At 47.5% G+C, this 21,650-nt stretch overlaps 2 protein-coding genes across 2 annotated transcripts; one reads left to right on the forward strand and one right to left on the reverse strand.

The window, feature by feature from the left end:
- Positions 1-412: 412 nt before the first annotated feature.
- Positions 413-4,886, forward strand: LOC144121671 (uncharacterized). Its single transcript, XM_077655006.1, has one exon. The coding sequence runs from the start codon at positions 684-686 to the stop codon at positions 1,833-1,835; it is 1,152 nt and encodes a 383-aa protein (XP_077511132.1). The 5' UTR covers positions 413-683; the 3' UTR covers positions 1,836-4,886.
- A 2,732-nt stretch (positions 4,887-7,618) lies between these two features.
- LOC144119935 (solute carrier family 22 member 7-like) lies at positions 7,619-12,844 on the reverse strand. Its single transcript, XM_077652436.1, has 2 exons — positions 11,695-12,844; positions 7,619-8,319 (listed from the first exon to the last, which is right to left on the reverse strand). The coding sequence occupies exons 1-2, from the start codon at positions 12,842-12,844 to the stop codon at positions 7,619-7,621; spliced, it is 1,851 nt and encodes a 616-aa protein (XP_077508562.1).
- Positions 12,845-21,650: the final 8,806 nt, after the last annotated feature.

The following is a 21,650-nucleotide window of genomic DNA, read 5'->3' on the forward strand; positions in this document are numbered from 1 at the left end:
AGAACTCTGATTCAGTTTTTCTATTAGTTGTTCAATATCAGTGGCAAGGGCCAGCAATCGAGGTGCCAGACGAGGTGTATAGACAGAATAAGAGAGTACGTTGCGATATTATGTAGGAAGCTATATTTTCACTGCTTTCAGCCTTGCTGTCAGGATTTTCAAAATTTCAACAACTGTCCTCAAACTTTAAAACATTGCTCATACGAAGGTGGCTGCATTCAAACTGCATAGCTGCAAGCGAAATGGTGGCGTAGTTAGGTTTGAAGATGAAGACAAACGTGGAGTTTAATGCAAGAGACACAAATGTCATCATTGAAACTGATACAGGAGTGGATCATGACAAAATCGCAAGTGCTTCGCATGTATGATCAAACAGCCCAAGGAATATGCGTCTTACAAGCCCCTTCTTGTTTCTTATCCAGGCCGTGCACTTCATCGCTGTGAAGCTTTCACCAGGCGAAATATGCTTCGGTTTTCCTGTCGAAGCGACCGAACATCACGTTTTCTTGACCAACCAGTCAGCGGAAAACACCTGCGGAACTGAAAATCCGGACCTGCCCGCCTGGAATCTACCACACGCTGATTATCACCAGCCACCATCGTCTACGTCACCAGCTCCGACGGGTATAAAGACGGACCTGCGGTGCAGCCTTGTCAGTGGGCGCGGCGGAAGCCCAAGGAATATGCGTCTTACAAGCCCCTTCTTGTTTCTTATCCAGGCCGTGCACTTCATCGCTGTGAAGCTTTCACCAGGCGAAATATGCTTCGGTTTTCCTGTCGAAGCGACCGAACATCACGTTTTCTTGACCAACCAGTCAGCGGAAAACACCTGCGGAACTGAAAATCCGGACCTGCCCGCCTGGAATCTACCACACGCTGATTATCACCAGCCACCATCGTCTACGTCACCAGCTCCGACGGGTATAAAGACGGACCTGCGGTGCAGCCTTGTCAGTGGGCGCGGCGGAAGCCCAAGGAATATGCGTCTTACAAGCCCCTTCTTGTTTCTTATCCAGGTGAGGGACAAGCGTCCTGTCCACGTTTACCATAGCGATGATGCCTTTCTTTTGCTTCTGCCGTGCCCACGGCCCCTGAGCGTAGTGCTTTTGACGACTTACCATTGTTTCGTGGACTTGCTTTGTTCTTGTGGTGACGTCGAACTTAATCCTGGACCTGGCAATGAAACTATGTTTAAACAAATTCTGGCTGAACTGAATGTCCTAAAGCAAACCACGCAGTCAGTACATCAACAACTTGGCGAAACAAATAACAGGATAGCTGCTATCGAAGGAAAACTGGACGGATTGACTTCTACTGTTACATCTTATTCACAGAGAGTCGACGAGATGCAAAAAACTGTGGAAACTTTGCTTCGTAAGGTTGACGACTTAGAAAACAGAAGCAGGAGAAATAATCTAATTGTCTACGGTGTGCCAGAAAATAATGAAGAGCAGCACGAGGACCTAGAGGCAATTGTGTCTGAAAAAATTCTCAACGACATACTGAAGGTGCCTAATGTAGCTATCGAGCGAATTCACAGACTTGGAAGACCTGCGGAAAAGAAATGCCGCCCACTAATCTTTAAACTGTTGAACGGAAGGGACAAGGGAAGGATCCTTCAAAATTGCAGCAAGCTAAAAAACACGAAATACGTCATCTCGGAAGACTTTTCGCCACGGGTTCAGTCGATACGTAAGAAGCTTTGGAACAGCGCCCAACAGCAAAAAGCAAATGGTGCGAAGGTCGGGCTCTTTTTTGACAAGATAAAGATCAACGGAAAACTGTTCCGATGGGACGAAACTCTCGAGGAAAGAGTGCCCGTAAATGATCCCTGACCAGTCTGTTCGGACGCTCGCAAATATCACAGACATGTGCAGACTGTGAAGTTACCCAACCAATGCCTCAAAGTCCGCCCCACTGCGGGCCCTTTTTCTTTGTTGAACATTAATGCCAGAAGCATATGGAATAAATGCGATGACTTAGAAGGTCTTCTTATCACACACGACGCTGACATCACAATCATAACCGAGACTTGGTTGAACGAAGCTATTCCTGATTCAGAAGTAATACCCAACACTCATGAGATAGTACGGCACGACCGTAGCAGACGGGGAGGGGGCGTAGCCATAGCTATAAAAAAGGGACTAGATTACACAGTTATTCCTCATAATACAGGCATCGAAATGGTTTGGATATTGCTTCGGTTTAATAATTTGAACATTTTTATTGGTTCTGTGTATAGACCCCCGGATGCAGACGTCTCGGTTCTAGAACGACTGCACGAATTTTTGTTAGAACATGGTAAAAAATATGCTTATGTAATGATGTGTGGTGACTTTAATTTACCAAAAATCAACTGGGAACTTCTGCGTACTGTAGCTTCATGTCAACATTCTGATCTTTTGCTTGATATCGCCTTTGCAATTAATTTAAAGCAGGTCGTGCAGGGGCCGACACGTACTGCATCAGGTTCAAGCTCCCTTCTAGACCTTGTGTTTGTTACCGATACTATTGAAAAACTTGGCTTCTCCGTTGAAATCATACCAGGCATTTCTGATCACAAAGCTGTACTCTTCAAAAGTAACATGATGCGACCGCCTGTCCCTGAGTTAAGAAAACCATTTCTTGACTTCAACAATGCCCTAGACGAAAGTATCTTAGATTTATTGGAACAAGACTACGATGAATTCGTTGAGAAACACGCGGCTGGTCTCATGAAAGTTAATGACCTATGGGTGCACTTCAAGTTTATTGTACACAAATGTATCACAAGATACGTGCCGACTAAACTTAGAAAAATGAATCGCAGTAGTCCCTGGATTACTCGCGAACTGCTCCAGCTCAAGCGACGTATCAAGCGTCTAGGATCCAAGCGATTTAAAACAGGGCACATTTCCCTACAGTCACTACGCACAGAGTTGCGCATGAAAATTAAACAGTCTAAGTACACTTTTTTTAACGTTAAAATGCATAACTTTCTCACCACAGACCCACACAAATTTTGGATACACTTAACAAAGAAGAAGGATACAGTTAGTAAAATTCGTTTGAATAACAGAGAATGTAAGGATCCTTACGACATTGCATCAGCTTTCAATAATTACTTTTCTTCAGTGTTTTCTACTGACAGTAGGCAGGAGCCTGAATTTCAATCCACGTGCCTTATCTTACCAGACCTGCAAATATCTGTCGAAGGAGTTTTTTCAGCTCTACTCAGTTTAGACAAAAAGAAGTCTCCTGGGCCCGATGGCATTCCAAATGCGTTTCTCTCCCGCTACGCAGAATGGTGCGCGAAATATCTTGTCATCATTTACAATGAAAGTCTTCTAAATTCAGAAGTTCCGGCTGACTGGAAGACTGCAAAGGTCGTCCCTATCCACAAATCGGGTGACAAACTTTGTCTAAACAACTACAGGCCAGTTTCACTCCTTTGTACCTCGGGTAAGGTTATGGAGCATTTCATTTTCAAGCACTTGATTTCTTTTCTAGAAAGTAGTAACTTCTTTTCTAGTAACCAGCATGGGTTTCGGCGTGGCCTGTCCACCGTAACACAACTAATTCACACAACCAATGAACTTTTGGCATGCATTGATAAGGGTGGGCAAGTAGATGCAATATTTCTCGACTTCGCGAAGGCCTTTGATCGCGTTTCGCACCGTAATCTAATAATAAAGCTCAAATATCTATTACAAAATCAGCGTCTTGTTCAATGGCTAGATTCCTACCTCTCTGAACGGCACCAGTACGTCCAGATCTCAGGTTCCAATTCTGTGCCAGCTCCAGTTCTCTCAGGAGTACCCCAGGGCTCTGTTCTCGGTCCACTATTGTTCCTTATTTACTTAAACGACTTAAACTTCGACTCCCCTGTACGGTGCCGTTTTTTCGCTGACGACTGCGTTGTATATCTGCCTATTCAAAATGCGGAGGATCAATATGTGCTGAATGACTACCTTTCAGAGGTCTCAAGGTGGTGCCTAGTCTGGCAAATGTCACTAAACACGTCTAAGTGCTCAAAAATGACATTTACGCGTAAAAAGTGCGCTCTTAATTACACATACACAATAAACGGTGCAGCTGTCTCCCCCGTAAACGAATACAAATACTTGGGGGTTGTATTCAATAGCAACTTGGGTTGGAGTTCGCACATCGGGCATATAGTCTCAAAGGCGTCCAACAGGCTTTGGCTGTTAAGAAATCGTCTAAAGCACTGCACATCTAAAACTAAATTAGCAGCTTACACTGCACTCGTACGGCCATTACTGGAATACGCAGATGTGGTTTGGGATCCGCACACCCAAGTAGATGTACAGCGCATTGAAGGCGTTCAAAGGAAGGCGCTTAGATTTATCTACAACGCATATGGAAGGCACGTTTCGGTTACTAATCTATTGAGGGAATCTGAACTGCAGACACTTCAATCTCGTCGCAAGTTGCACCGACTAAAAATGTTGCATGGGATTGTTAATAACTTAACAAACATTCATTTTGAGACCTACATGGCATACAACACTTCACGACCAACGCGCAATAAACACAATTTGACAATCATGGTGCCACAGTGCCGAACGAAAGCGTATCAGTTTTCTTTTTTTCCAAGAACGATATTGGAATGGAACAGGCTTCCGTGTGACGTGGTCCGTTTGACAGACCAGAAATCTTTTTTATCTGCTGTCATATCGTCATTTTAAGCGCAGTGTGTTCGTTCATGCTCTTTTGTTTGCTTTCTTTTGTATTTTAGGTAACCGAGTGCATTTAACTTTGCTCTTTGTCTTTCTATAAAACCCTGTGTGTTAGCTTTTGCTTCTTTATCCGCATTTTTACTTGCTTTGTTTTGTCGCGATGTACGATGTATCCTTGTACCGCTCCTGCCTTGGCCACCAAATGGAGGCTGGCAGTATTGAATAAATAAAAAATAAATAAATAAATAAAATAAATCCAGTTACTTGTTGATCTCTGGTGCGTTGACGAGGGCCGGTCTGTCTTCAAGTAGTGCCAAATATGCAAATGCCGTGCGTAGATGTTAAGGGACCCCCTGTACAAACATGTTGCTGCTGGTGATGCACAGCGCGTACTCGGGGATGGGGACAGCTTCATCAGGGATTTCACAGCAGCGCAGACTCGAGCACGGTGTCCATGGCGCGACAGCGGCCACATTCACACCGAGGATAAACGTCGTTATTATTATTGCTACTACTGCAAAACTGCACTTACAAGCCGTCGCATACGCAGCCGAAGGCAATTTCGGAAAGACCTCTTTGTGCATGCATTGGCCGCGTTTTTGCGAGTTCTCGCATTAGTGCACGTTCGCCACGAACCATGCGACAAGCGCAAGATCGTGTGTTTCACGGTGCAGGAACGAAAATATAAAAGAAACGAGTAGAGGTGTGCGAATGGATTGCGGGAGCGGCAAAATTATGCCCCTCAATCTCGTAAAGTCTACGCCACTATACATGTACCTGGTAAAAACACGTGAAAACAGTTAAGGGTAGAAATGCAATCCAAACGGTGCAATGGGTGCTCGAGACAAAATATATAACATCACTTACGCAAACAGCAAAGACCGAGCTACAACATGCGGGGATGCACGTGTTAGTGGCCTCGTTTAAATTTTCTCCGCGATATGTTTGACTGGTAGTGAATGACATATTGGCAAAGAGATCGGGCACTGCAGTTTGGCGAAAACAAAAAAATAACCCTTAGATGAGCAGCAAAATAACACGACAAAAACACTGCTTGCCAGTTGACATTGCCTACACGCTTGGCGTCCGCCGGCGCAACCTGAACTTCGTCGAGCTTGACGTCTGCCTCCTCTTCGGAATCGCTCGCCAGCGGGTCAAATATAAAGTTGTTCTCGTTGCCTCAAATACGATGGCACATACCCATGGTGGGGGATTGGCCAGGGTTTGGTGCAGATCCAAAAGACATAAAACTCACCCATGTTTATCTCAAGCGGTGAAATAATGAAGTGGTTGTCGGGGTTCGCAAACGCGACGTCTTCTTCATCGTCTGTGTCGTCCTCCGATGCCTCATAATCAGTGTCCTCGCCAAAATAAAATTATTCGCCTTCCGACTCGGACCTATTCGCCATTAATTTGCGACTTGCCCTGCTCCCGTCTCTCCGTCGTCTCCGTGTTTATGCGCACCACGTGCCTGTCAAGCAGAAGACGTGCCCAATCGACGTCACGGTTTTCAGGGCCCACGTGACAGCGCATTGTCTGGTTTTGGACGTCGCGTAGAAACCTGGCAACTACGAACCGAAACCGAAACTGGTGGGTACAAATAGTACGATTATTAATTATATAATACGATATCCTCCTAACATTGTGTACCATGCTTACAGAATCTCTACGCATTATTTACAACCGAGAGGTGCAACAAAAAGATGTGGTCTCTCTACCCCTTTAAGAGACCCGTTTGCTGTGCGATGTCAGTGCACACTATAGGGCAACCCCAGGTAGCCAAATAATCTGGAGCCCTTCACTGCGGCGCCTATAATAGCCTGAGTTGTTTGGGACATTAAACACCATAAACGAAATAAGGCCGCTTAGTTATTCAGTTGTATTCGACTAATACAACTCAAGAACGAAGCTGCAAACGCTACTCAAAAGGCGGCCCTTCAGCCAATGGCGCAAGTCGGACGTCATCGGACGTCGTCTGTCAGACAACGCCATTGGCTGGAGCGCGTCCTTAGAGGAGAGTCTGTGGCTTCGTTTTCGACATAGCTTTTGAGTTACTATAAGCAAAGTGTAACTGGCAACCGGCCCCATTAACAGGGTATGCCTTAATATCAGGGTAACGCCAGTGAAAGGACTTCAGTTAGGGATCGCTAATTCGATAGACTCTGAAATTGGAGGAGAGTATTGAATTGTGGAATGGTTGCTTTAGTTTTCTTTAAAGGGGTTTAACGTCCTAGAGCGACTCGGCCTATGAGAAACGGTTGCACCTTGTCGCCGCTACCGTGGTGTATATATAGAGAATAGACGAGGAGAGGATAGTTGCGGGTTTTATTTAGCTTATTGACAAACTAATGCCGCAGCTACACCAGGCTTTGCCGTAGGCTATATAAATAATGCATTAGTAATCAAAAAACGTGCTCTCCCCAGACCGCACTCCGGATCTCTAGCGCAAGACTGGTGGGAAGTTGGGACAGTTTCGCCATACGGTGCACGCTGCCCATCAAACAAATACCCGCATGTGAACTTTCCGCCAGTGGCGGACACAGTCGAACTTCGTTACGTGCTAGAACATATGCAGCAGAATTTTTTGGACACCATAAGAGCACGAAAATCGCTGAACGCTTCCAGTTGCCAGAGTTCTTGTGAATTGAGCGCTTTGTGGGCTACAGATCAATAAAATATCTTCCAACGATTCATTAGCAGCGTCTGGTAGTGTCCCTTTCGCAGTGCTACGCATATCCTGGGTACGAAACAATGTATATACTCTGTTAATGAGCACAGAGTCTAGAGTGAAAATGAGCTCCAAGTAAACAGTCGATGATTAAATAAAATAAAGCAGAGGATTGAGTATGCGCTCCAGAAACACAAATATGATTACTGCCACCCCCTCTCCCCCCTCCCCCACCCCAAATCTCCGCGCATCTTGTTCTTCACTTCCGGCCCTATTTGGCTGCTCTCTGAATGTCGGATTGGCCGCTCTTGGCTCGCTTGCGCTTGCTGCCTCTTCGAGCGACCCTCAAGGGAGACTGCAGCTGCCACTTTTCGGCCGCGAAGTCGTGCATCGTGTTGGCCGGCTGCAGCTCCGTCGTCTCCGGCAGCGCCAGCGCCATCACTCCGAAGAAGAGCAACAGCGCGGCCGCCGTGGCGTACATCAAGCCCTTCATGTCGGCCGACTGAATCTCGTTGAGGAAGGGCGCTATGAAGCAGCCCACACACCCGCACGTGTAGCTGAATGCCAGCCCCGCCCCGCGAACCACCGTCGGGTACAGCTCGGCCGTCAGGATGAACAGGGTGACTGCGCAGAGGTCCCACAGCAGCATCCACACCACGATCAAGGCCGCCAGGACGTAGCCGGGAGCGCGAACCGTGTGCCCAATGGCCAGTGCTCCGGTCACGACGGCCATGATGATCAAGCTTAGGCTGAGCGTCCTGCGCCGCCCGGCGTACGTGATGACGATCACGTTCATGATGATCGCGGCCAGCCTGAGCAGGACCAACGCGATCTGTGCCCAGTGGTTGGAGCGCATGACTTGGCCCGTTAGGAGTTTGTAGTAGACGGCGAACCCGACGAGCCAGCACCCGAAGGCAACCAAGGACCGGTGGCGCAGGGACTGGTTCCGCACAAGTTCGGTGACGTGCACGTCTGCGATTAACATGCACGTGTTAAGAAATTACCGAGTGACGTTCGAAACAGTGGTTTTTGGTGTCCGGAGACAGCCTTCGAGGATCTCGAGGCTTCGAAAGTGTTTACACACCTTCGGTACTCTGTACTCATCAGACGAGAATACAGTTTCCTTAAAACTGCCTTGTCTGGAGTTTATTTACTTGTCGCTTGACTTCCATTTGATCGCCATGGCATTTTTGGGCTTCAAATCGAATAAAGGCTGAAAATGTCTGAGGGGGCCCGTACGAATAGTTGTAAGGGGCTTGAAGCTTTACAGGGAACAGTTATGTTTGAAGGATTGTAATGACACTTACAGTCTGGGACTAACTTGTAATTCCTCACCCCGCTAGTAAATTATTGCAGAGAGACACTCGAATCGATGTGGTCGACATATCGAGTATGTACGGACTTCGGGCTCCAGTTATAGTCCTTAGGAGTCGCTCAGTAAAAAAAAACGGGGAGGAGGGGGGGGAGCCAAGGAAAGGCGAGGTGGTTGCTGTTCTTTGGCTGCTGGTCAATAGAACAGGAAAATTGTCGTTGCGTAAGTGAATGAGTTGGTGCGTAGGTCAGGGACTCCAAAACAGCGGAGGGAAGGGGAGACGGTTTACAGAGGAAAAGGCACCCCCCTCCACTGCTTCAATTCAAGGACGTGGTTTATGTAAAGCATGGTGTGGCAGAGCTACTTGGCTTCACAGGCAAAGATTTTCGCTAAAATAAACTGAACCAATCATGTTTCAACAAAAATCATTGAGACACGTCCAAAGTTGCTGAGCTTGATTTAGTTAAACATTACATGCAACGAAAGAACGAAACGGTAAATTCCCCATAAGAGTTCCTCCAGCCAATGGCATCGAACGAGTTTCACGATGTCGTGGTTAATCCGTGTTTAATTCCCTGCAATGGTAGCCCAAATGGGATCAAGCATGCTTTAACTGAGCATGACAGGGGATAAGATAAAAAGATTATTACCGCGATGCTATAAAACTCGATCGGCGCCATGGGCTGTGGACTCTCCTTTGGGAGGAATTTGGCGTTTCGATCTTGAAATGTTCTAGGTAGCATCAAGATGGACGTCTCTGGTTGCTTGCGGCTCTGCTGCTTGTATGCGGGGTGGTGTCGCGTGAAGATAATACTCGCATTTGTTTAAAAAAAAGTCATCCATGGCAATGCGGATCATCACCGCCGGTTATTCTTCCTTGTTCTTTTTCAGTTGTCGCATTTGCCGCCAAATACTGTTTGACTATTGCGCCTGTGTTGTATGTAGCTTAACGGAAGCCACCAACTATAGGCACAGGGTGGTCGTCACGTGATTGTACGGGCTGTGTGAGCGGGGTGGTCACGGGGGACTGAACCGCGAGGTGCTGTTGTCACACTCGGACGTACGGAAGCTGTGGAGGGTCACGCCTGCTGCCACGTTAACGACAGACACCCGCACACTAAATGTTAACGCTATAAACAGAACGTGTGGCAGGCTACATTGCGATGTACGGTCTTTGTCAAACGCATACGGTTAAAGGAAGCTTGCTTCTGGGCCACGCCGCGTAGCTTGTTATGCATTGACAGCGTTCGAAATCTTGTAGCTAAGGGGAACTCTAATTCTCCCCTTTCCGAAGATTAGGCCTTGCACGGATGCTGCCGGAGTTCGAAGCTTAGAAGCAAACCCCTCTGGGTTCTACATTTTACAAAGACAGTACACGCTTGCCGAGAAGTTTGTATCTAGTCGTAAATAAAGGACAGAAAATCGTTACCAAGACACCAAAAAGGATGAATGACTAACGAAAGCGTTAGGTCGAGCCTTTTCATCTTGTGGTCGTATTTTTATCGCTACCTGTTGTTTTGTGAAGCTGAAGTTTCGTAGGCTATCTAAATTCTTCCCGAGTGCCTCAGCGTGGCTCGCTCTGGAAACTTGAGCCCCATAGAACAATATTTCAGTTCCTTAATCAGACTCCTCGTTATTATTTCAGTTCCTTAATCAGACTCCTCGTTATTAAAGGGCTCTGCCTCTATGATGTCCGGTAACCACCAGAGTCCAGTCGACTGATATGATCAAGCGACGCTTCAGATCACCTTTGTCGCGGGAAACCATGCTTTATCCCATCACCAAATCTGAATTTCGTTGGGCAGACCCATACGGATTCACGACCGAGTTGATACATAACGGTTATATAAAAGGGTGGAGAAAAAAATCACAGGGACACCTCATTAGTTAGTGTTGGCAGTGCGATAGCACTATAAGCTGTTAATGTCTTTACCAAAAATGATGTCACGTGTGGTCTCGTGACGTCACTTCCCCTAAGCCATTAGGAATTATCCATTTTGATTATGTCTCTTCCTTGGAGCCATTGGGCGCATTTGTGGCCGACGGCACGTTTTTTTCTCCGATGAGGCTTTTAATCCTACCGCATTAATACGAGACATACATCTAATTCCAGCTCACACAATGATCTGACTCGAAGTTGTTTCTCACAAAGCGCCCGCAGTAGCTCATGGGTTATGACGCTCGGCTGCTGACCTAATAGACGTGGGTTCGATCCCGGCTGCGGTGCTCGAATTTCGATGGAGGCGAAATGCTAGAGATTCGTGCAATGTGCTATGCCAGTGCACTTCAAAGAAGCCTCGGAGGCCATAATTTTTGGAGCCCTTCACTGCGGCGTCAATCATACCCTGAGTTGCCTTGGGACGTTAAACCCTCACAAACCAGTCCGCGGTCACAACCAAGCATAGAATTGCAAATAGCTGATGCGTGAACGCTTGGCGTGCTATCGTCTCTTAATGCTGGGTTTCCTATTTCTGCGCTGTTTTTTGGAGGAAAGTTATCTCACCTTGCATTGTGTTCCGATTTGTAGGAATGCATTATCATCGGAAAATTTGGAGGGGGAACTAAAGCTCCACCGAAGTATATGACACGATAGCGTTAACGAGTTATTGTCCATATATGTGGAATTGGTCAATCTCAACTTTACATTCATAGGTCCCTGGGAGCCGTCACATCGCTTCGTCCGCAGTGTGGTTAAGGGATGAACCACTGCCCTGCGATGGGAGGGGCTGCCACCGGTGGGGATTGTGAGACCCTAGTTGTTCTTCCCCAACAACACCTCGCGATCAAGCATTCATTTAACGGCCACCTGCCACGGTCGTCACTTTGCTCACTGTCCTGTGGGCAGGTTGTAATGACGCCACAACGTCGCGTAACATACGTGACCCACCTAGGTTTCATTCTCTCGCAGGAGGCCACCTGGGCCACCCTACGCCTGCGCCCACTACGCCGATGCCGGATTTTCTGGGTAACGGGGCCATTACCGCTATCGCGTTGTTATAACTGACTTCCGTGTTTTAGAAGGCAAAGACGAGCACCTTGAGGACCCGAGAAAATGTCAGAGCTGCCGGGGTCCTGCTGCTGTTCCTGCTGCCGTTTGAGCTCGACCCTCAGCGCAGACAGGCGATGCTTGAAAGCGTCCGGGTCGGCGTTGTTGACGCGTGCCGCCCACGACAGCACGTCCTCTGCGCGTCGCATCTTCAGTACAGCCAGGAGCCAGCACGGCGACTCCTCCATCAGGTACACTCCAAGAACCAGGCCGCAGGTTGGCACCATGGACACAATCTGGACGGCCTTCCAGTCGGTGACCATGCCTAGCACGACAGCTTGATAGACGAAGGCCAGAAGCGCGCCGCCGGCTACGGCGCAGCTGCAAAAGAGGGCCCGGTGCTGCGTGTCGGTCACCTCGAACAGCACCACGGTGGACGTGACGACGACGCTGGCGGCCGCGGCGGACAGGAGGGCGCGGAGAGCGGCGAAGGCGATTAGTGTCTTGGCGAAGGCCACTCCTATGCCGGAGAACATGAGCAGGAACATCCAGATGCACAGCACGGGGCGCCTCCCGATCCTGTCAGCAGCGATCCCTGAAAACGGCAAAGCAATCACTCCTCCGAACATGTAGGCAGCTATCAGGACCGTCATGATCCAATCACGCTCACAGACGATGTTCCACTCTCTGATGATCGAGGCGGCCTCTACCTCGAAGTCCCAACCGGCGTCGCAGGGAATCGTACTCCTTTCTTCAAAGCCGTCTTCTTCCTCAAAAGGGAGCGGCGGCTCGTACCGAAGACACTTGTGGCGAGTCACGCCGTCAGCCTCGAGTGGCACGCTGGTGTTCCTCCATATCTCAGCTGGCACATGGGCGTACTCTGCTGGCGGCCGACACCAGTGGTCCGCAGGGAGTGCCAGGCTGTTGATCGCAGCTGCTTGCAGCACCGTAGTGAAGAAGGCCAGCGTGGTGCAGAGCAGAACGAGCCTCTGGAACCAGCCGTGGCCGAAAATGAGGATGTGGTCCAGTGGCGACGTGAGCACGGTAGAGGTGGCTGCTGTGACGGGGGCGGAGACCGTGTTGCCAGCCTCCTGCGGAGCTTCGGGGTTCTGCTGTGGCATCGGCGGAGGTGCGGAAGGACGGTGGCTGGAGCGCCGACTTTTCTTCGTCGAGTGAGGCTCCCTTTCAACGTTGGCCATATCTGCAGTGACGGGGGAGGCGGTGTGCGACGTCTGTGCCCGGTGAATAGGAACCAATTGCAATTATGGCGGCGCCTCCGTTGGGAACGGCCTTGCTCGTGAGCAGGCGCCGTTTTTTCTTCTTCTTTCTTCACTCGAGGCTTTGTGTGCGCAATAATGTCTTCTGAGCGGTATCTGAAGGCGTGAACAAACTTCACTTACCGGCACTGACATCGATTACGTGAGACATAAAATGCGAACCTAGTTAAGAAGAGACTGGAAAAGAAAACAAAATAGAAAAAAAACATTGCATAAACCGCAATTTTTTCTAGCTGCGCAACTTTGAAATTCGTAGGTGATTCTCCTACACAACGTGTGGACAAATGTACCAATTACAACCAACAATAAAAGGTGGGGCACGCGTGATCAGCTGCCCGTGGCAGCCGGGATTCGAAAGCGTATCACGCATATGCCGAATTAACCGGCGCACGTAGCTCCGGCGTCGATCATAATCCCACACTAGAACAGTTTAATTCCTTCTCGGCGGCCGTCACCACAGACATAGTCAGCGTGCGCCGACCCAATCAGCAAATAACATGCGCCATAATCAGAAATTTTAGACGAACGCATCTTTCTTTGGGAAATAGTTTATCAACGCAATTTTTTTTTCCTACATCGTTTGACTCCGCTATATCAATCAATATAATCCGTATATTTCGCCACGGCAGTGTTTCATTTTTTTCATTAACGTTTTTACTTTGCATCAAACCTCTGCGACAGGACGTTTGTTCCAAAGAAAACGTGGCAAACAGAGAGGGAGACTAGTTCAGGTGTTGAACTGTGTTGAGGTATTACAGAGTCGCTGTGCATGAACGGGTTCTTCTTTTGGTGAGCTTCTGGTTCTGTCATTTAAGTGTTCTCGGAGCTAGAAGCATGGATTTGGAAAGGCTGGCAGTGATGGGCAGCCAGCTGGAACTGACAGACACTGATCTCAGAAAATGCGTGGAAGATCAGGAGCGCGAAGAACGGCCGTTTGCCCGGCAGACTACGGAGGATGAGCGCAAGGCTGCGAAGGAGGCTGACGAATTTCGACAGGAAAGATGATTTAGAGACTTATTTTAGACGATTTGAAAGCCTTTCGAGGAATCAGAAGTGGCCGTAGGGCCGATGGTCTACAGCACTGGCTGCATGCACAAGTGGGGAAGCACTGAGTGTTTACGGGCGGTGGCCACCGGGTGATGTAGCCGATTATTCCAAGGTAAAAACAGCACTTTTGAAGCGATTTCGGTTCACCGCGTATGGCTTTCGGGAGAAATTCAACTCTGCAAACCCGAAGAACGGCGAAGACGCAGCTCAGTTCTCAGCGCGTCTTCGCCACTACTTTGACCGCTGGATCGAGCTTTAAGGTACCAAGACTGAGTTTCAGGAACTCAGGGAGCTCTGGATTAAGGAAAGGTTCCTACATGGCTGTCGTTCCAACATGGCGCCTTACCTGAAGGAAAGAAAGGCGAAATCGTTGGGAGAGATGCTGTATCTCGCTGACCAGTTTTGAGAAGCGCAAGGTAGTCTGAATCTCTCCAGATCGAAGAAGGCCAACCTAGACGATGCCGAGAGGCCCGAATCTGACGAGAAAAGAGTACATCAACGAGCAGCGCCATATTGTTACCTTTGCAACCACATTGGGCATCAGGCGTCACACTGCCGTACCCACACCAGTAAATATCACAACCTTACTTGCTTCACGTGTGGGCGAAGGGGGCACAAGGCACATGCGTGCCGCTCAGCGGTAAATGATAGGCCACAGGCAGCGTCCGTGTACTCACTGGCCAAGAGCCCAAATGAGGAGATCATTCGTGATGGCTACGTGGAGCTCAAAAATGGAAACAGAATTCCCGTTGTGAACGCAGTCATGATGACGCGACCAATGTTTCTCGCCGAAGGACTCGCGGTGGCGGCCGGAACATTGGGGGGCAAGGGATGTCGGTATTACGGGATACCGGATGCAATACGGCGATCGTGAGAAGAAAGCTAATCCACGATGGCCAGATCGCAGGCGAGAAGAGGGCCGTTTATTCATTTACTGGAGCAGCTCTCGTTTATTCATTTACTGGAGCAGTCTACTGAGGAGGAGGCCTTGTGGTGGCATGTTAGCGCCGTGCGCTGTGAGGTGAAAAGCTAAAACAAGAGACACGCAGCGGCTGGAATAAACCAGTTTGGCGGCAGCTGTTGTGGAACCAATACCTTCTACTGCAGCATAGCATCCAGCCACACTGGATCAGTGCTGTGGAGAAGACAACTGCGAAGTGCAAGGGACGCTTGCAGACCTAACATTTAGCTTGAAGTGTTGCTGTACGTTTCAGACTATGTAGTTTGAACTTGACCAGAATTTTATCTTACTCATTCAGTGTAAGACAGCAGAATTTTCTGCTATGCTTTCGTAAGTTCTATGCAGGCAGTAAAACTGCTCACTGAGGCACGTAACTTCATCCTTTAGCTGTTCAGCCTTAGCACTCGAAGGATGAGGTGTGAATATTTGCACACGATGTTGGATGCAGGGCCAAAGTAGACGCAAGTACAACTACAGCACAAATACTTTCTGCAGCTGAAGCTTCAGAAACATTTTCTAAAAATCAAACAGCTGTAGCAGACCTAAGAGACAAGAAAAATCGTAGCAGTAAAAAGTAGGAGGACCACAGAAAATAGCTTCCACTCATCATAAAGTAGGTCCGAGTAGCACGGCCAGAAAAGAGGCCGTGTTGGGGTCAGGATTAAGTAGCATTTATAAACCGTAATTGTCTAAGATGCATGATGCCTGCCCTCTAAAAAAAAGCTGTCTTTTGCTTTCTTTCTCGTTGTAAAGTTGCTTCCACAGTAGCAGGATTTGTGACATTTTGCCCTGTTTTCTATGGGCAAATTGTTCTGTCCAATCAAAATTCCCGAAGTCTGTCATCCTTTTGGTGCGTGTTCTTGTCCTTGCTTAGTAAAGCCTCTGAACGTCCCACAGGTGTATGCTTTCCGAAGTAATGTCCTGCATGTGTGCTCATTGTACTATTGCATCAGCAGGTTCTTTTAAATGCTAGGGTGTTGGGTAAAAAGTATAGTTTTTAACCGTTTGTAATGCAGCATAGCCCTCCAAATATGGACCTGGTTCCTGTGTGACGTTTTTTTTTTGTATTGTAACACGTTGAATAAGTGATCTGATGGCCAAGGCAATTTTTACACAGACTCACAGGTGACTAGTGCTATGAAGCACTTGATGATGGTGATGATGAATTTTTATGTTGCAAGGGCATCTGAGGCCAAAGAGCGCCATGGCACATTATCGATTTCTCAAGGTGGGGTCAAAGACCCATTTTCCAAGAATTTGACCCTAAATAAGCCTAGCACCAGACCACGGGAAAACTTTTACCCATTGTATCACCGGTGGGTACCCGGCGGCACTGTGGATCGAACCCCGCACCTCCCGCATGCGAGGCGGATGCTCAACCACTCGGCCACCGCTGCTGTTGTCTATGAAGCACGTGTCGTGTGAAAGTTCTTTATATTTGTGCAGTGCAGATAGTGGATGACAAAAGAGAGGTAACACAAATAGTTTCAGGTGCAGATGTTTTGGAAAAAGCAGTAATTTGTGGGAAAATACTAAGCAAGCAAACGACCGTATTAACAATAAAATGAAACAAAAAAAGGCAACAAGAACCAGGTGTGGAACTATAGGCTGCAGTGTTTGCAAATCGTTAGGGAAGCCTATCTTACTTCATCTCACCATGCAAGGTAGGCGAGCACTTAGATTTTACTTTTTATTTATTTGGTCAGTTCGCACCTAAAGGCTCTCTTTCATGGGTATCACGTGGGGGCGTACGTTGTTGGGCTAGTCGGTCAATCATAGTAAATACAAGGAGGGGGTACTGCGCACAAAAAGACAAGGACAAGAAGATAACACAACAGGCGCAGACTCGCGACTAACTTTATTGACAACACGACACTCCTTAAATAGTTTCAAACTGTCACATCACACACATGAGGAAACCAAAAACTTGTCTTCATTCTGATACAGTTTCATTCTGATAATAGTTTCAAACTGTCACATCACACACATGTGAAAACCAAAAACGTGTCTTCATTCTGATACAGTTTGATAGAAGGGTCACTTACGCAATCTTTATCCTTCTGTTTGATACAAAACGCCTCCGCCAACTCACGCGCCACCTGGTCACGGCTCCTCCTCAAAACTTTTGTATCTGTCAGCAAAGGCAGGCAAGGTTTATTGCGCGTAGCATCCGGGCATGCGCCACAATGCAGGGGTAAATTCGACCCTGTCCCTGATTTCATGGAACGCTCGTGTTCCCTTAAGCGCTCATTCAGACATCGGCCTGTCTGACCGATGTATACCCTGCCACAGGTGAGGGGAATCTGGTATACGACACCCGTCTGGCACCTGACAAAACGAGTGGCATGACGCTTCTCGCAGTCCGCTTTCCTCTTCCCCCCGGACATGACCTGAGGGCACAATGAGGCCAACTTGCATGGGGCGGTAAAAAATACCGGCACTCCGTAGCGTTTCGCCACGTTCTTCAAGTTGTGGGAAATTCTGTGGATATACGGTAGAACCACTGGCCTCATTTCCTTAGAACGGCCACTATCCCGGCACGTACTATCTTTCAGTTTGCGCAGGAGCTTCTCTGCCACTGCAACAATGATTGAAGCAGGAAAACCAGCCTTCGTCATCCTAATTACCTGATTATTGAGGCTCTCGTGCATCAGGTGAGCGCAAGACTTAGACAAGGCGCCCTGTAAGCAATACGTTCCGATAGCCCGTTTAACAGTCTTTAAATGTGCTGACCTGAAAGGCAACAGGTCTTTCCGTGCACGTGGTAAGTACATCCAGCAAACGTGATCTGGTGTTAAAGTCAGGTTAATATCTAAAAACTGTAGCTTGTCATGTTCCGGTAACTCGTGAGTAAAGGTCAGACCCTTCCCATGTCGTCTGAAAATCGACAAAAATTCTTCCACAATCACAGTGTGCGTCGCGTCAGGTCGATCTTTAAGAAACACTAAATAGTCATCAACGTACCTAAATATTTTCAGAGTTGTCTCATCGTCAAAATAGCGCACCAGATCACAGTCAATGCTGGACAAGAAGATGTCAGCCAGTACAGGTGCCACACAGGAACCAATGCAGATTCCTTTGCGCTGAACAAGGACCTGATCGTTAAAAGATACAAAAGTAGAACCAAGATAAAACTCAAGTAAAGACATAAAATTGTTCAGCGTTATACCGCAGGCATTCTGAAAAGCTATTACACCCCTATCTTCAATACAAGACCTGACGGAGCAAAACAGGGCATCGTGGGGTATTGAAAAGAACAGGTTTTCAACGTCAATTGAAAAGGCGTAGCCTACAGGTGGAGCATCCTGTAGGTAGGCGACTATATCATCCGAGTTCCTAGTCAAGAATGGGTCTTCCACTACCACCAATTTCAAACACTTTTGAATAAACACACTTACTTCACGCTGCCAAGTACCTTTTTCACTTACTATGCACCTAAAGGGCTTGTCAACCTTATGTGTTTTAACAGTGAAAAACAGTTCTAAGCTATCGCGCTTGGAGTTAATAACTGCTCTAGACAGTTTATCTAAAGCAAGGTCCTTGCACAGCACTGAAGCTTGGGTCTTTACCTTTGACGGTTTCACCTTCTTCCGAACAAAGTTCTTCTCGACTGCTTGAGCAGCTTTTTCACCAAATATCCCCGAAGGCAGGACGACGAAGCCTCCCTCTTTATCAGCTTGCAGAAGGGCCAAGCCGTTGTCTTTGAAGAAATAGACAACTTCGAAGAAATAGGCAACTTCTTTTACTGATGTCTTGAGGCTTGAAGTGCTCCCACTCGCAGACCTCCGTGGCCTAGCAGCGGTCCGTAGAAGGCTGTCAACACCATCTAGTAGGCACCGCTCCTGGTCCTCATCAGATACCTTCCGCGCCAGCTGCCGGTTCAATGAAAGCAGCTCATGCGCAGGCACACTAGGCTCAATGCTGAACTTCGGTCCTTTCTTCAGCGCCTCAACAATTCCACTCGGTAACTCGGCATCGGCCAGTACTGGCACGGAACCACCATTATCCTTGGATCTTCGCCTATCTTTGGGAAGTCGTAATAGGAGACATTTCCACCAGAAATCCACTGCCTGGGCTGTCTGACGTCGTAAGGCCCGTAGCCTTACTTCTCCTACCCATTCGGGGTTTGTCCGGAACGCGAGCAGACGCAACCAGTCGTATAGGAGCCTGATCTGACGCCAAAGTTCAGATCTTAGAATTTTGCACACGCGTCTAACATGACCTGTTGCCTTTCAGGTCAGCACATTCCAAGACTGTTAATCGGGCTATCGGAACGTATTGCTTACAGGGCGCCTTGTCTAAGTCTTGCGCTCACCTGATGCACGAGAGCCTCAATAATCAGGTAATTAGGATGACGAAGGCTGGTTTTCCTGCTTCAATCATTGTTGCAGTGGCAGAGAAGCTTCTGCGCAAACTGAAAGATAGTACGTGCTGGGATAGTGGCCGTTCTAAGCAAATGAGGCCAGTGGTTCTAACGTATATCCACAGAATTTCCCACAACTTGAAGAACGTGGCGAAACGCTACGGAGTGCCGGTATTTTTTACCGCCCCATGCAAGTTGGCCTCATTGTGCCTTCAGGTCATGTCCGGGGGGAAGAGGAAAGCGGACTGCGAGAAGCGTCATGCCACTCGTTTTGTCAGGAGCCAGACGGGTGTCGTATACCAGATTCCCCTCACCTGTGGCAGGGTATACATCGGTCAGACAGGCCGATGTCTGAATAAGCGCTTAAGGGAACACCAGCGTTCCATGAAATCAGGGACAGGGTCGAATTTACCCCTGCATTGTGGCGCATGCCCGGATGCTACGCGCAATAACCCTTGCCTGCCTTTGCTGACAGATACAAAAGTTTTGAGGAGGAGCCGTGACCAGGTGGCGCGTGATTTGGCGGAGGCGTTTTGTATCAAACAGAAGGATAAAGATTGCGTAAGTGACCCTTCTATCAAACTTTATCAGAATGAAGACAAGTTTTTGGTTTCCACATGTGTGTGATGTGACAGTTTGAAACTATTATCAGAATGAAACTGTATCAGAATGAAACTGTATCAGAATGAAGACAAGTTTTTGGTTTCCACATGTGTGTGATGTGACAGTTTGAAACTATTTAAGGAGTGTCGTGTTGTCAATAAAGTTAGTCGCGAGACTGCGCCTGATGTGTTATCTTCTTGTCCTTGTCTTTTTGTGCGCAGTACCCCCCTCCTTGTATTTACTATCACGTGGGGGGTTAGTGTACAGGGCGTATCAGGATCAAGAACAGCAACAAAAATATATTGTTTACCTTCTGAAAGGCTTCTTCTGCTCTGCAAGTGCGATGATCAGTTTGCATTATGAAAGTCAAATTGATAACGCCACAAGAGCAACAATGGAGAAATTAACGAGAGATTGGCACAGCTTTAAAAAATTGAAACGTTCTTCCAAATATCACACAGTGCACTTCATGTCTGGCAGTTATATATTCTTGCACAGCTGGCAGGAACTCTGCAAACAACACCCATGCGGCACTGAGTAAAATGGGCTATGCATTTGACGTGACTTATTGTCGTAATGGCCCCAACTGCTCGTCGCGCATTTTTGTTTTATATAGACTAGATGATTTAGGCTGGGCTATTTTAAACGGCTATAGACAGCGCAGTGCTTGGCTTTCTTGTAGCTTGAAGGTTTTCTTTTTTTCTCCTATAGTGCTGACCAGTGTTTCAATATCTCTGATGATGCCCCAGTGCATAATCCTGCACCTGTTGCAGCGAGCCTACAGCGGGATACAGCCCTGCAAAAGTATAACACTTACCCGCTGCTCACTTCTGTTGCTGGAAGGTGTGGTACTGCCGCAAGAGGGAGCCCTAGAATGGATGCTTAGCGTTGTTTGAAAATAGTAACACTTTTTGTTACTCAATATTGTTTACGTAACTCCCCTCTTACTATAAAACAGTATGAATGGGTTGCCACCACATCTGCCATGCTTGATGCGCTAGCTTGCTTCAGCAGATATTTGGCTATGCGCAGGTTCTTATTTACCAGGGTATAGCTTTAGCGAGAGTTCAGATTAAATTGACAGCATTCCTATCGATCTGCTGTGCTCACTGATGTGCGCAACACCTGCATAAAGGAAATGTACCTGCCTGCTCAAAATTCCTCATATAAAGCTAAAATTTGAAATCTTTCACGGAACTGAGTTAAGCTGGCACTCCTAGTGATACTACACCCTGGCTTTCTCAACTTTGGAAGTTCCTTTCACAGTCAAAGCTCCTTGATACACACAAACAGTCTCTGCTTAATCGTTCATAATTTTTGCCAATTATTACCACTCTTTTTTATTTTGTTCCACCGTCTACTTTATTTTATTTAGCTGTATTTGTTGCTTCTTCGAAATTACCTTCTTTCAATTAGCAGAAGTGTCACCTTTCTGCTGTCCTTTTCCTTCAAATATGAGCCCACTGTATCTTGTCCAACCCTCAAGTCTTCATTACTTGCACGTATTTGCTTTGTATGAAGTGCGCTCAGGTTGTTCTCCTGTATTGCTTGTAGAAAGCTACATTATTGTACTGTTGATCAGGGTAATATTTGTTTGCTTTTCCTTTCAAACAGACGTGTGCAAATGGGAGAAAAACAAGATAATGGGAGAGGGTTTGATCCTATTAAACTGGATCGTCCGGATAACATGGATATTGAGGAAGTGCTGACATGATAATAATCGATGCTTTGCAGAAGGCAAGGAACGTGGGTGT

Source organism: Amblyomma americanum, chromosome 2 (genome assembly GCF_052857255.1).
Source record: "Amblyomma americanum isolate KBUSLIRL-KWMA chromosome 2, ASM5285725v1, whole genome shotgun sequence".
NCBI classification, from domain to species: Eukaryota; Metazoa; Arthropoda; class Arachnida; order Ixodida; family Ixodidae; genus Amblyomma; species Amblyomma americanum.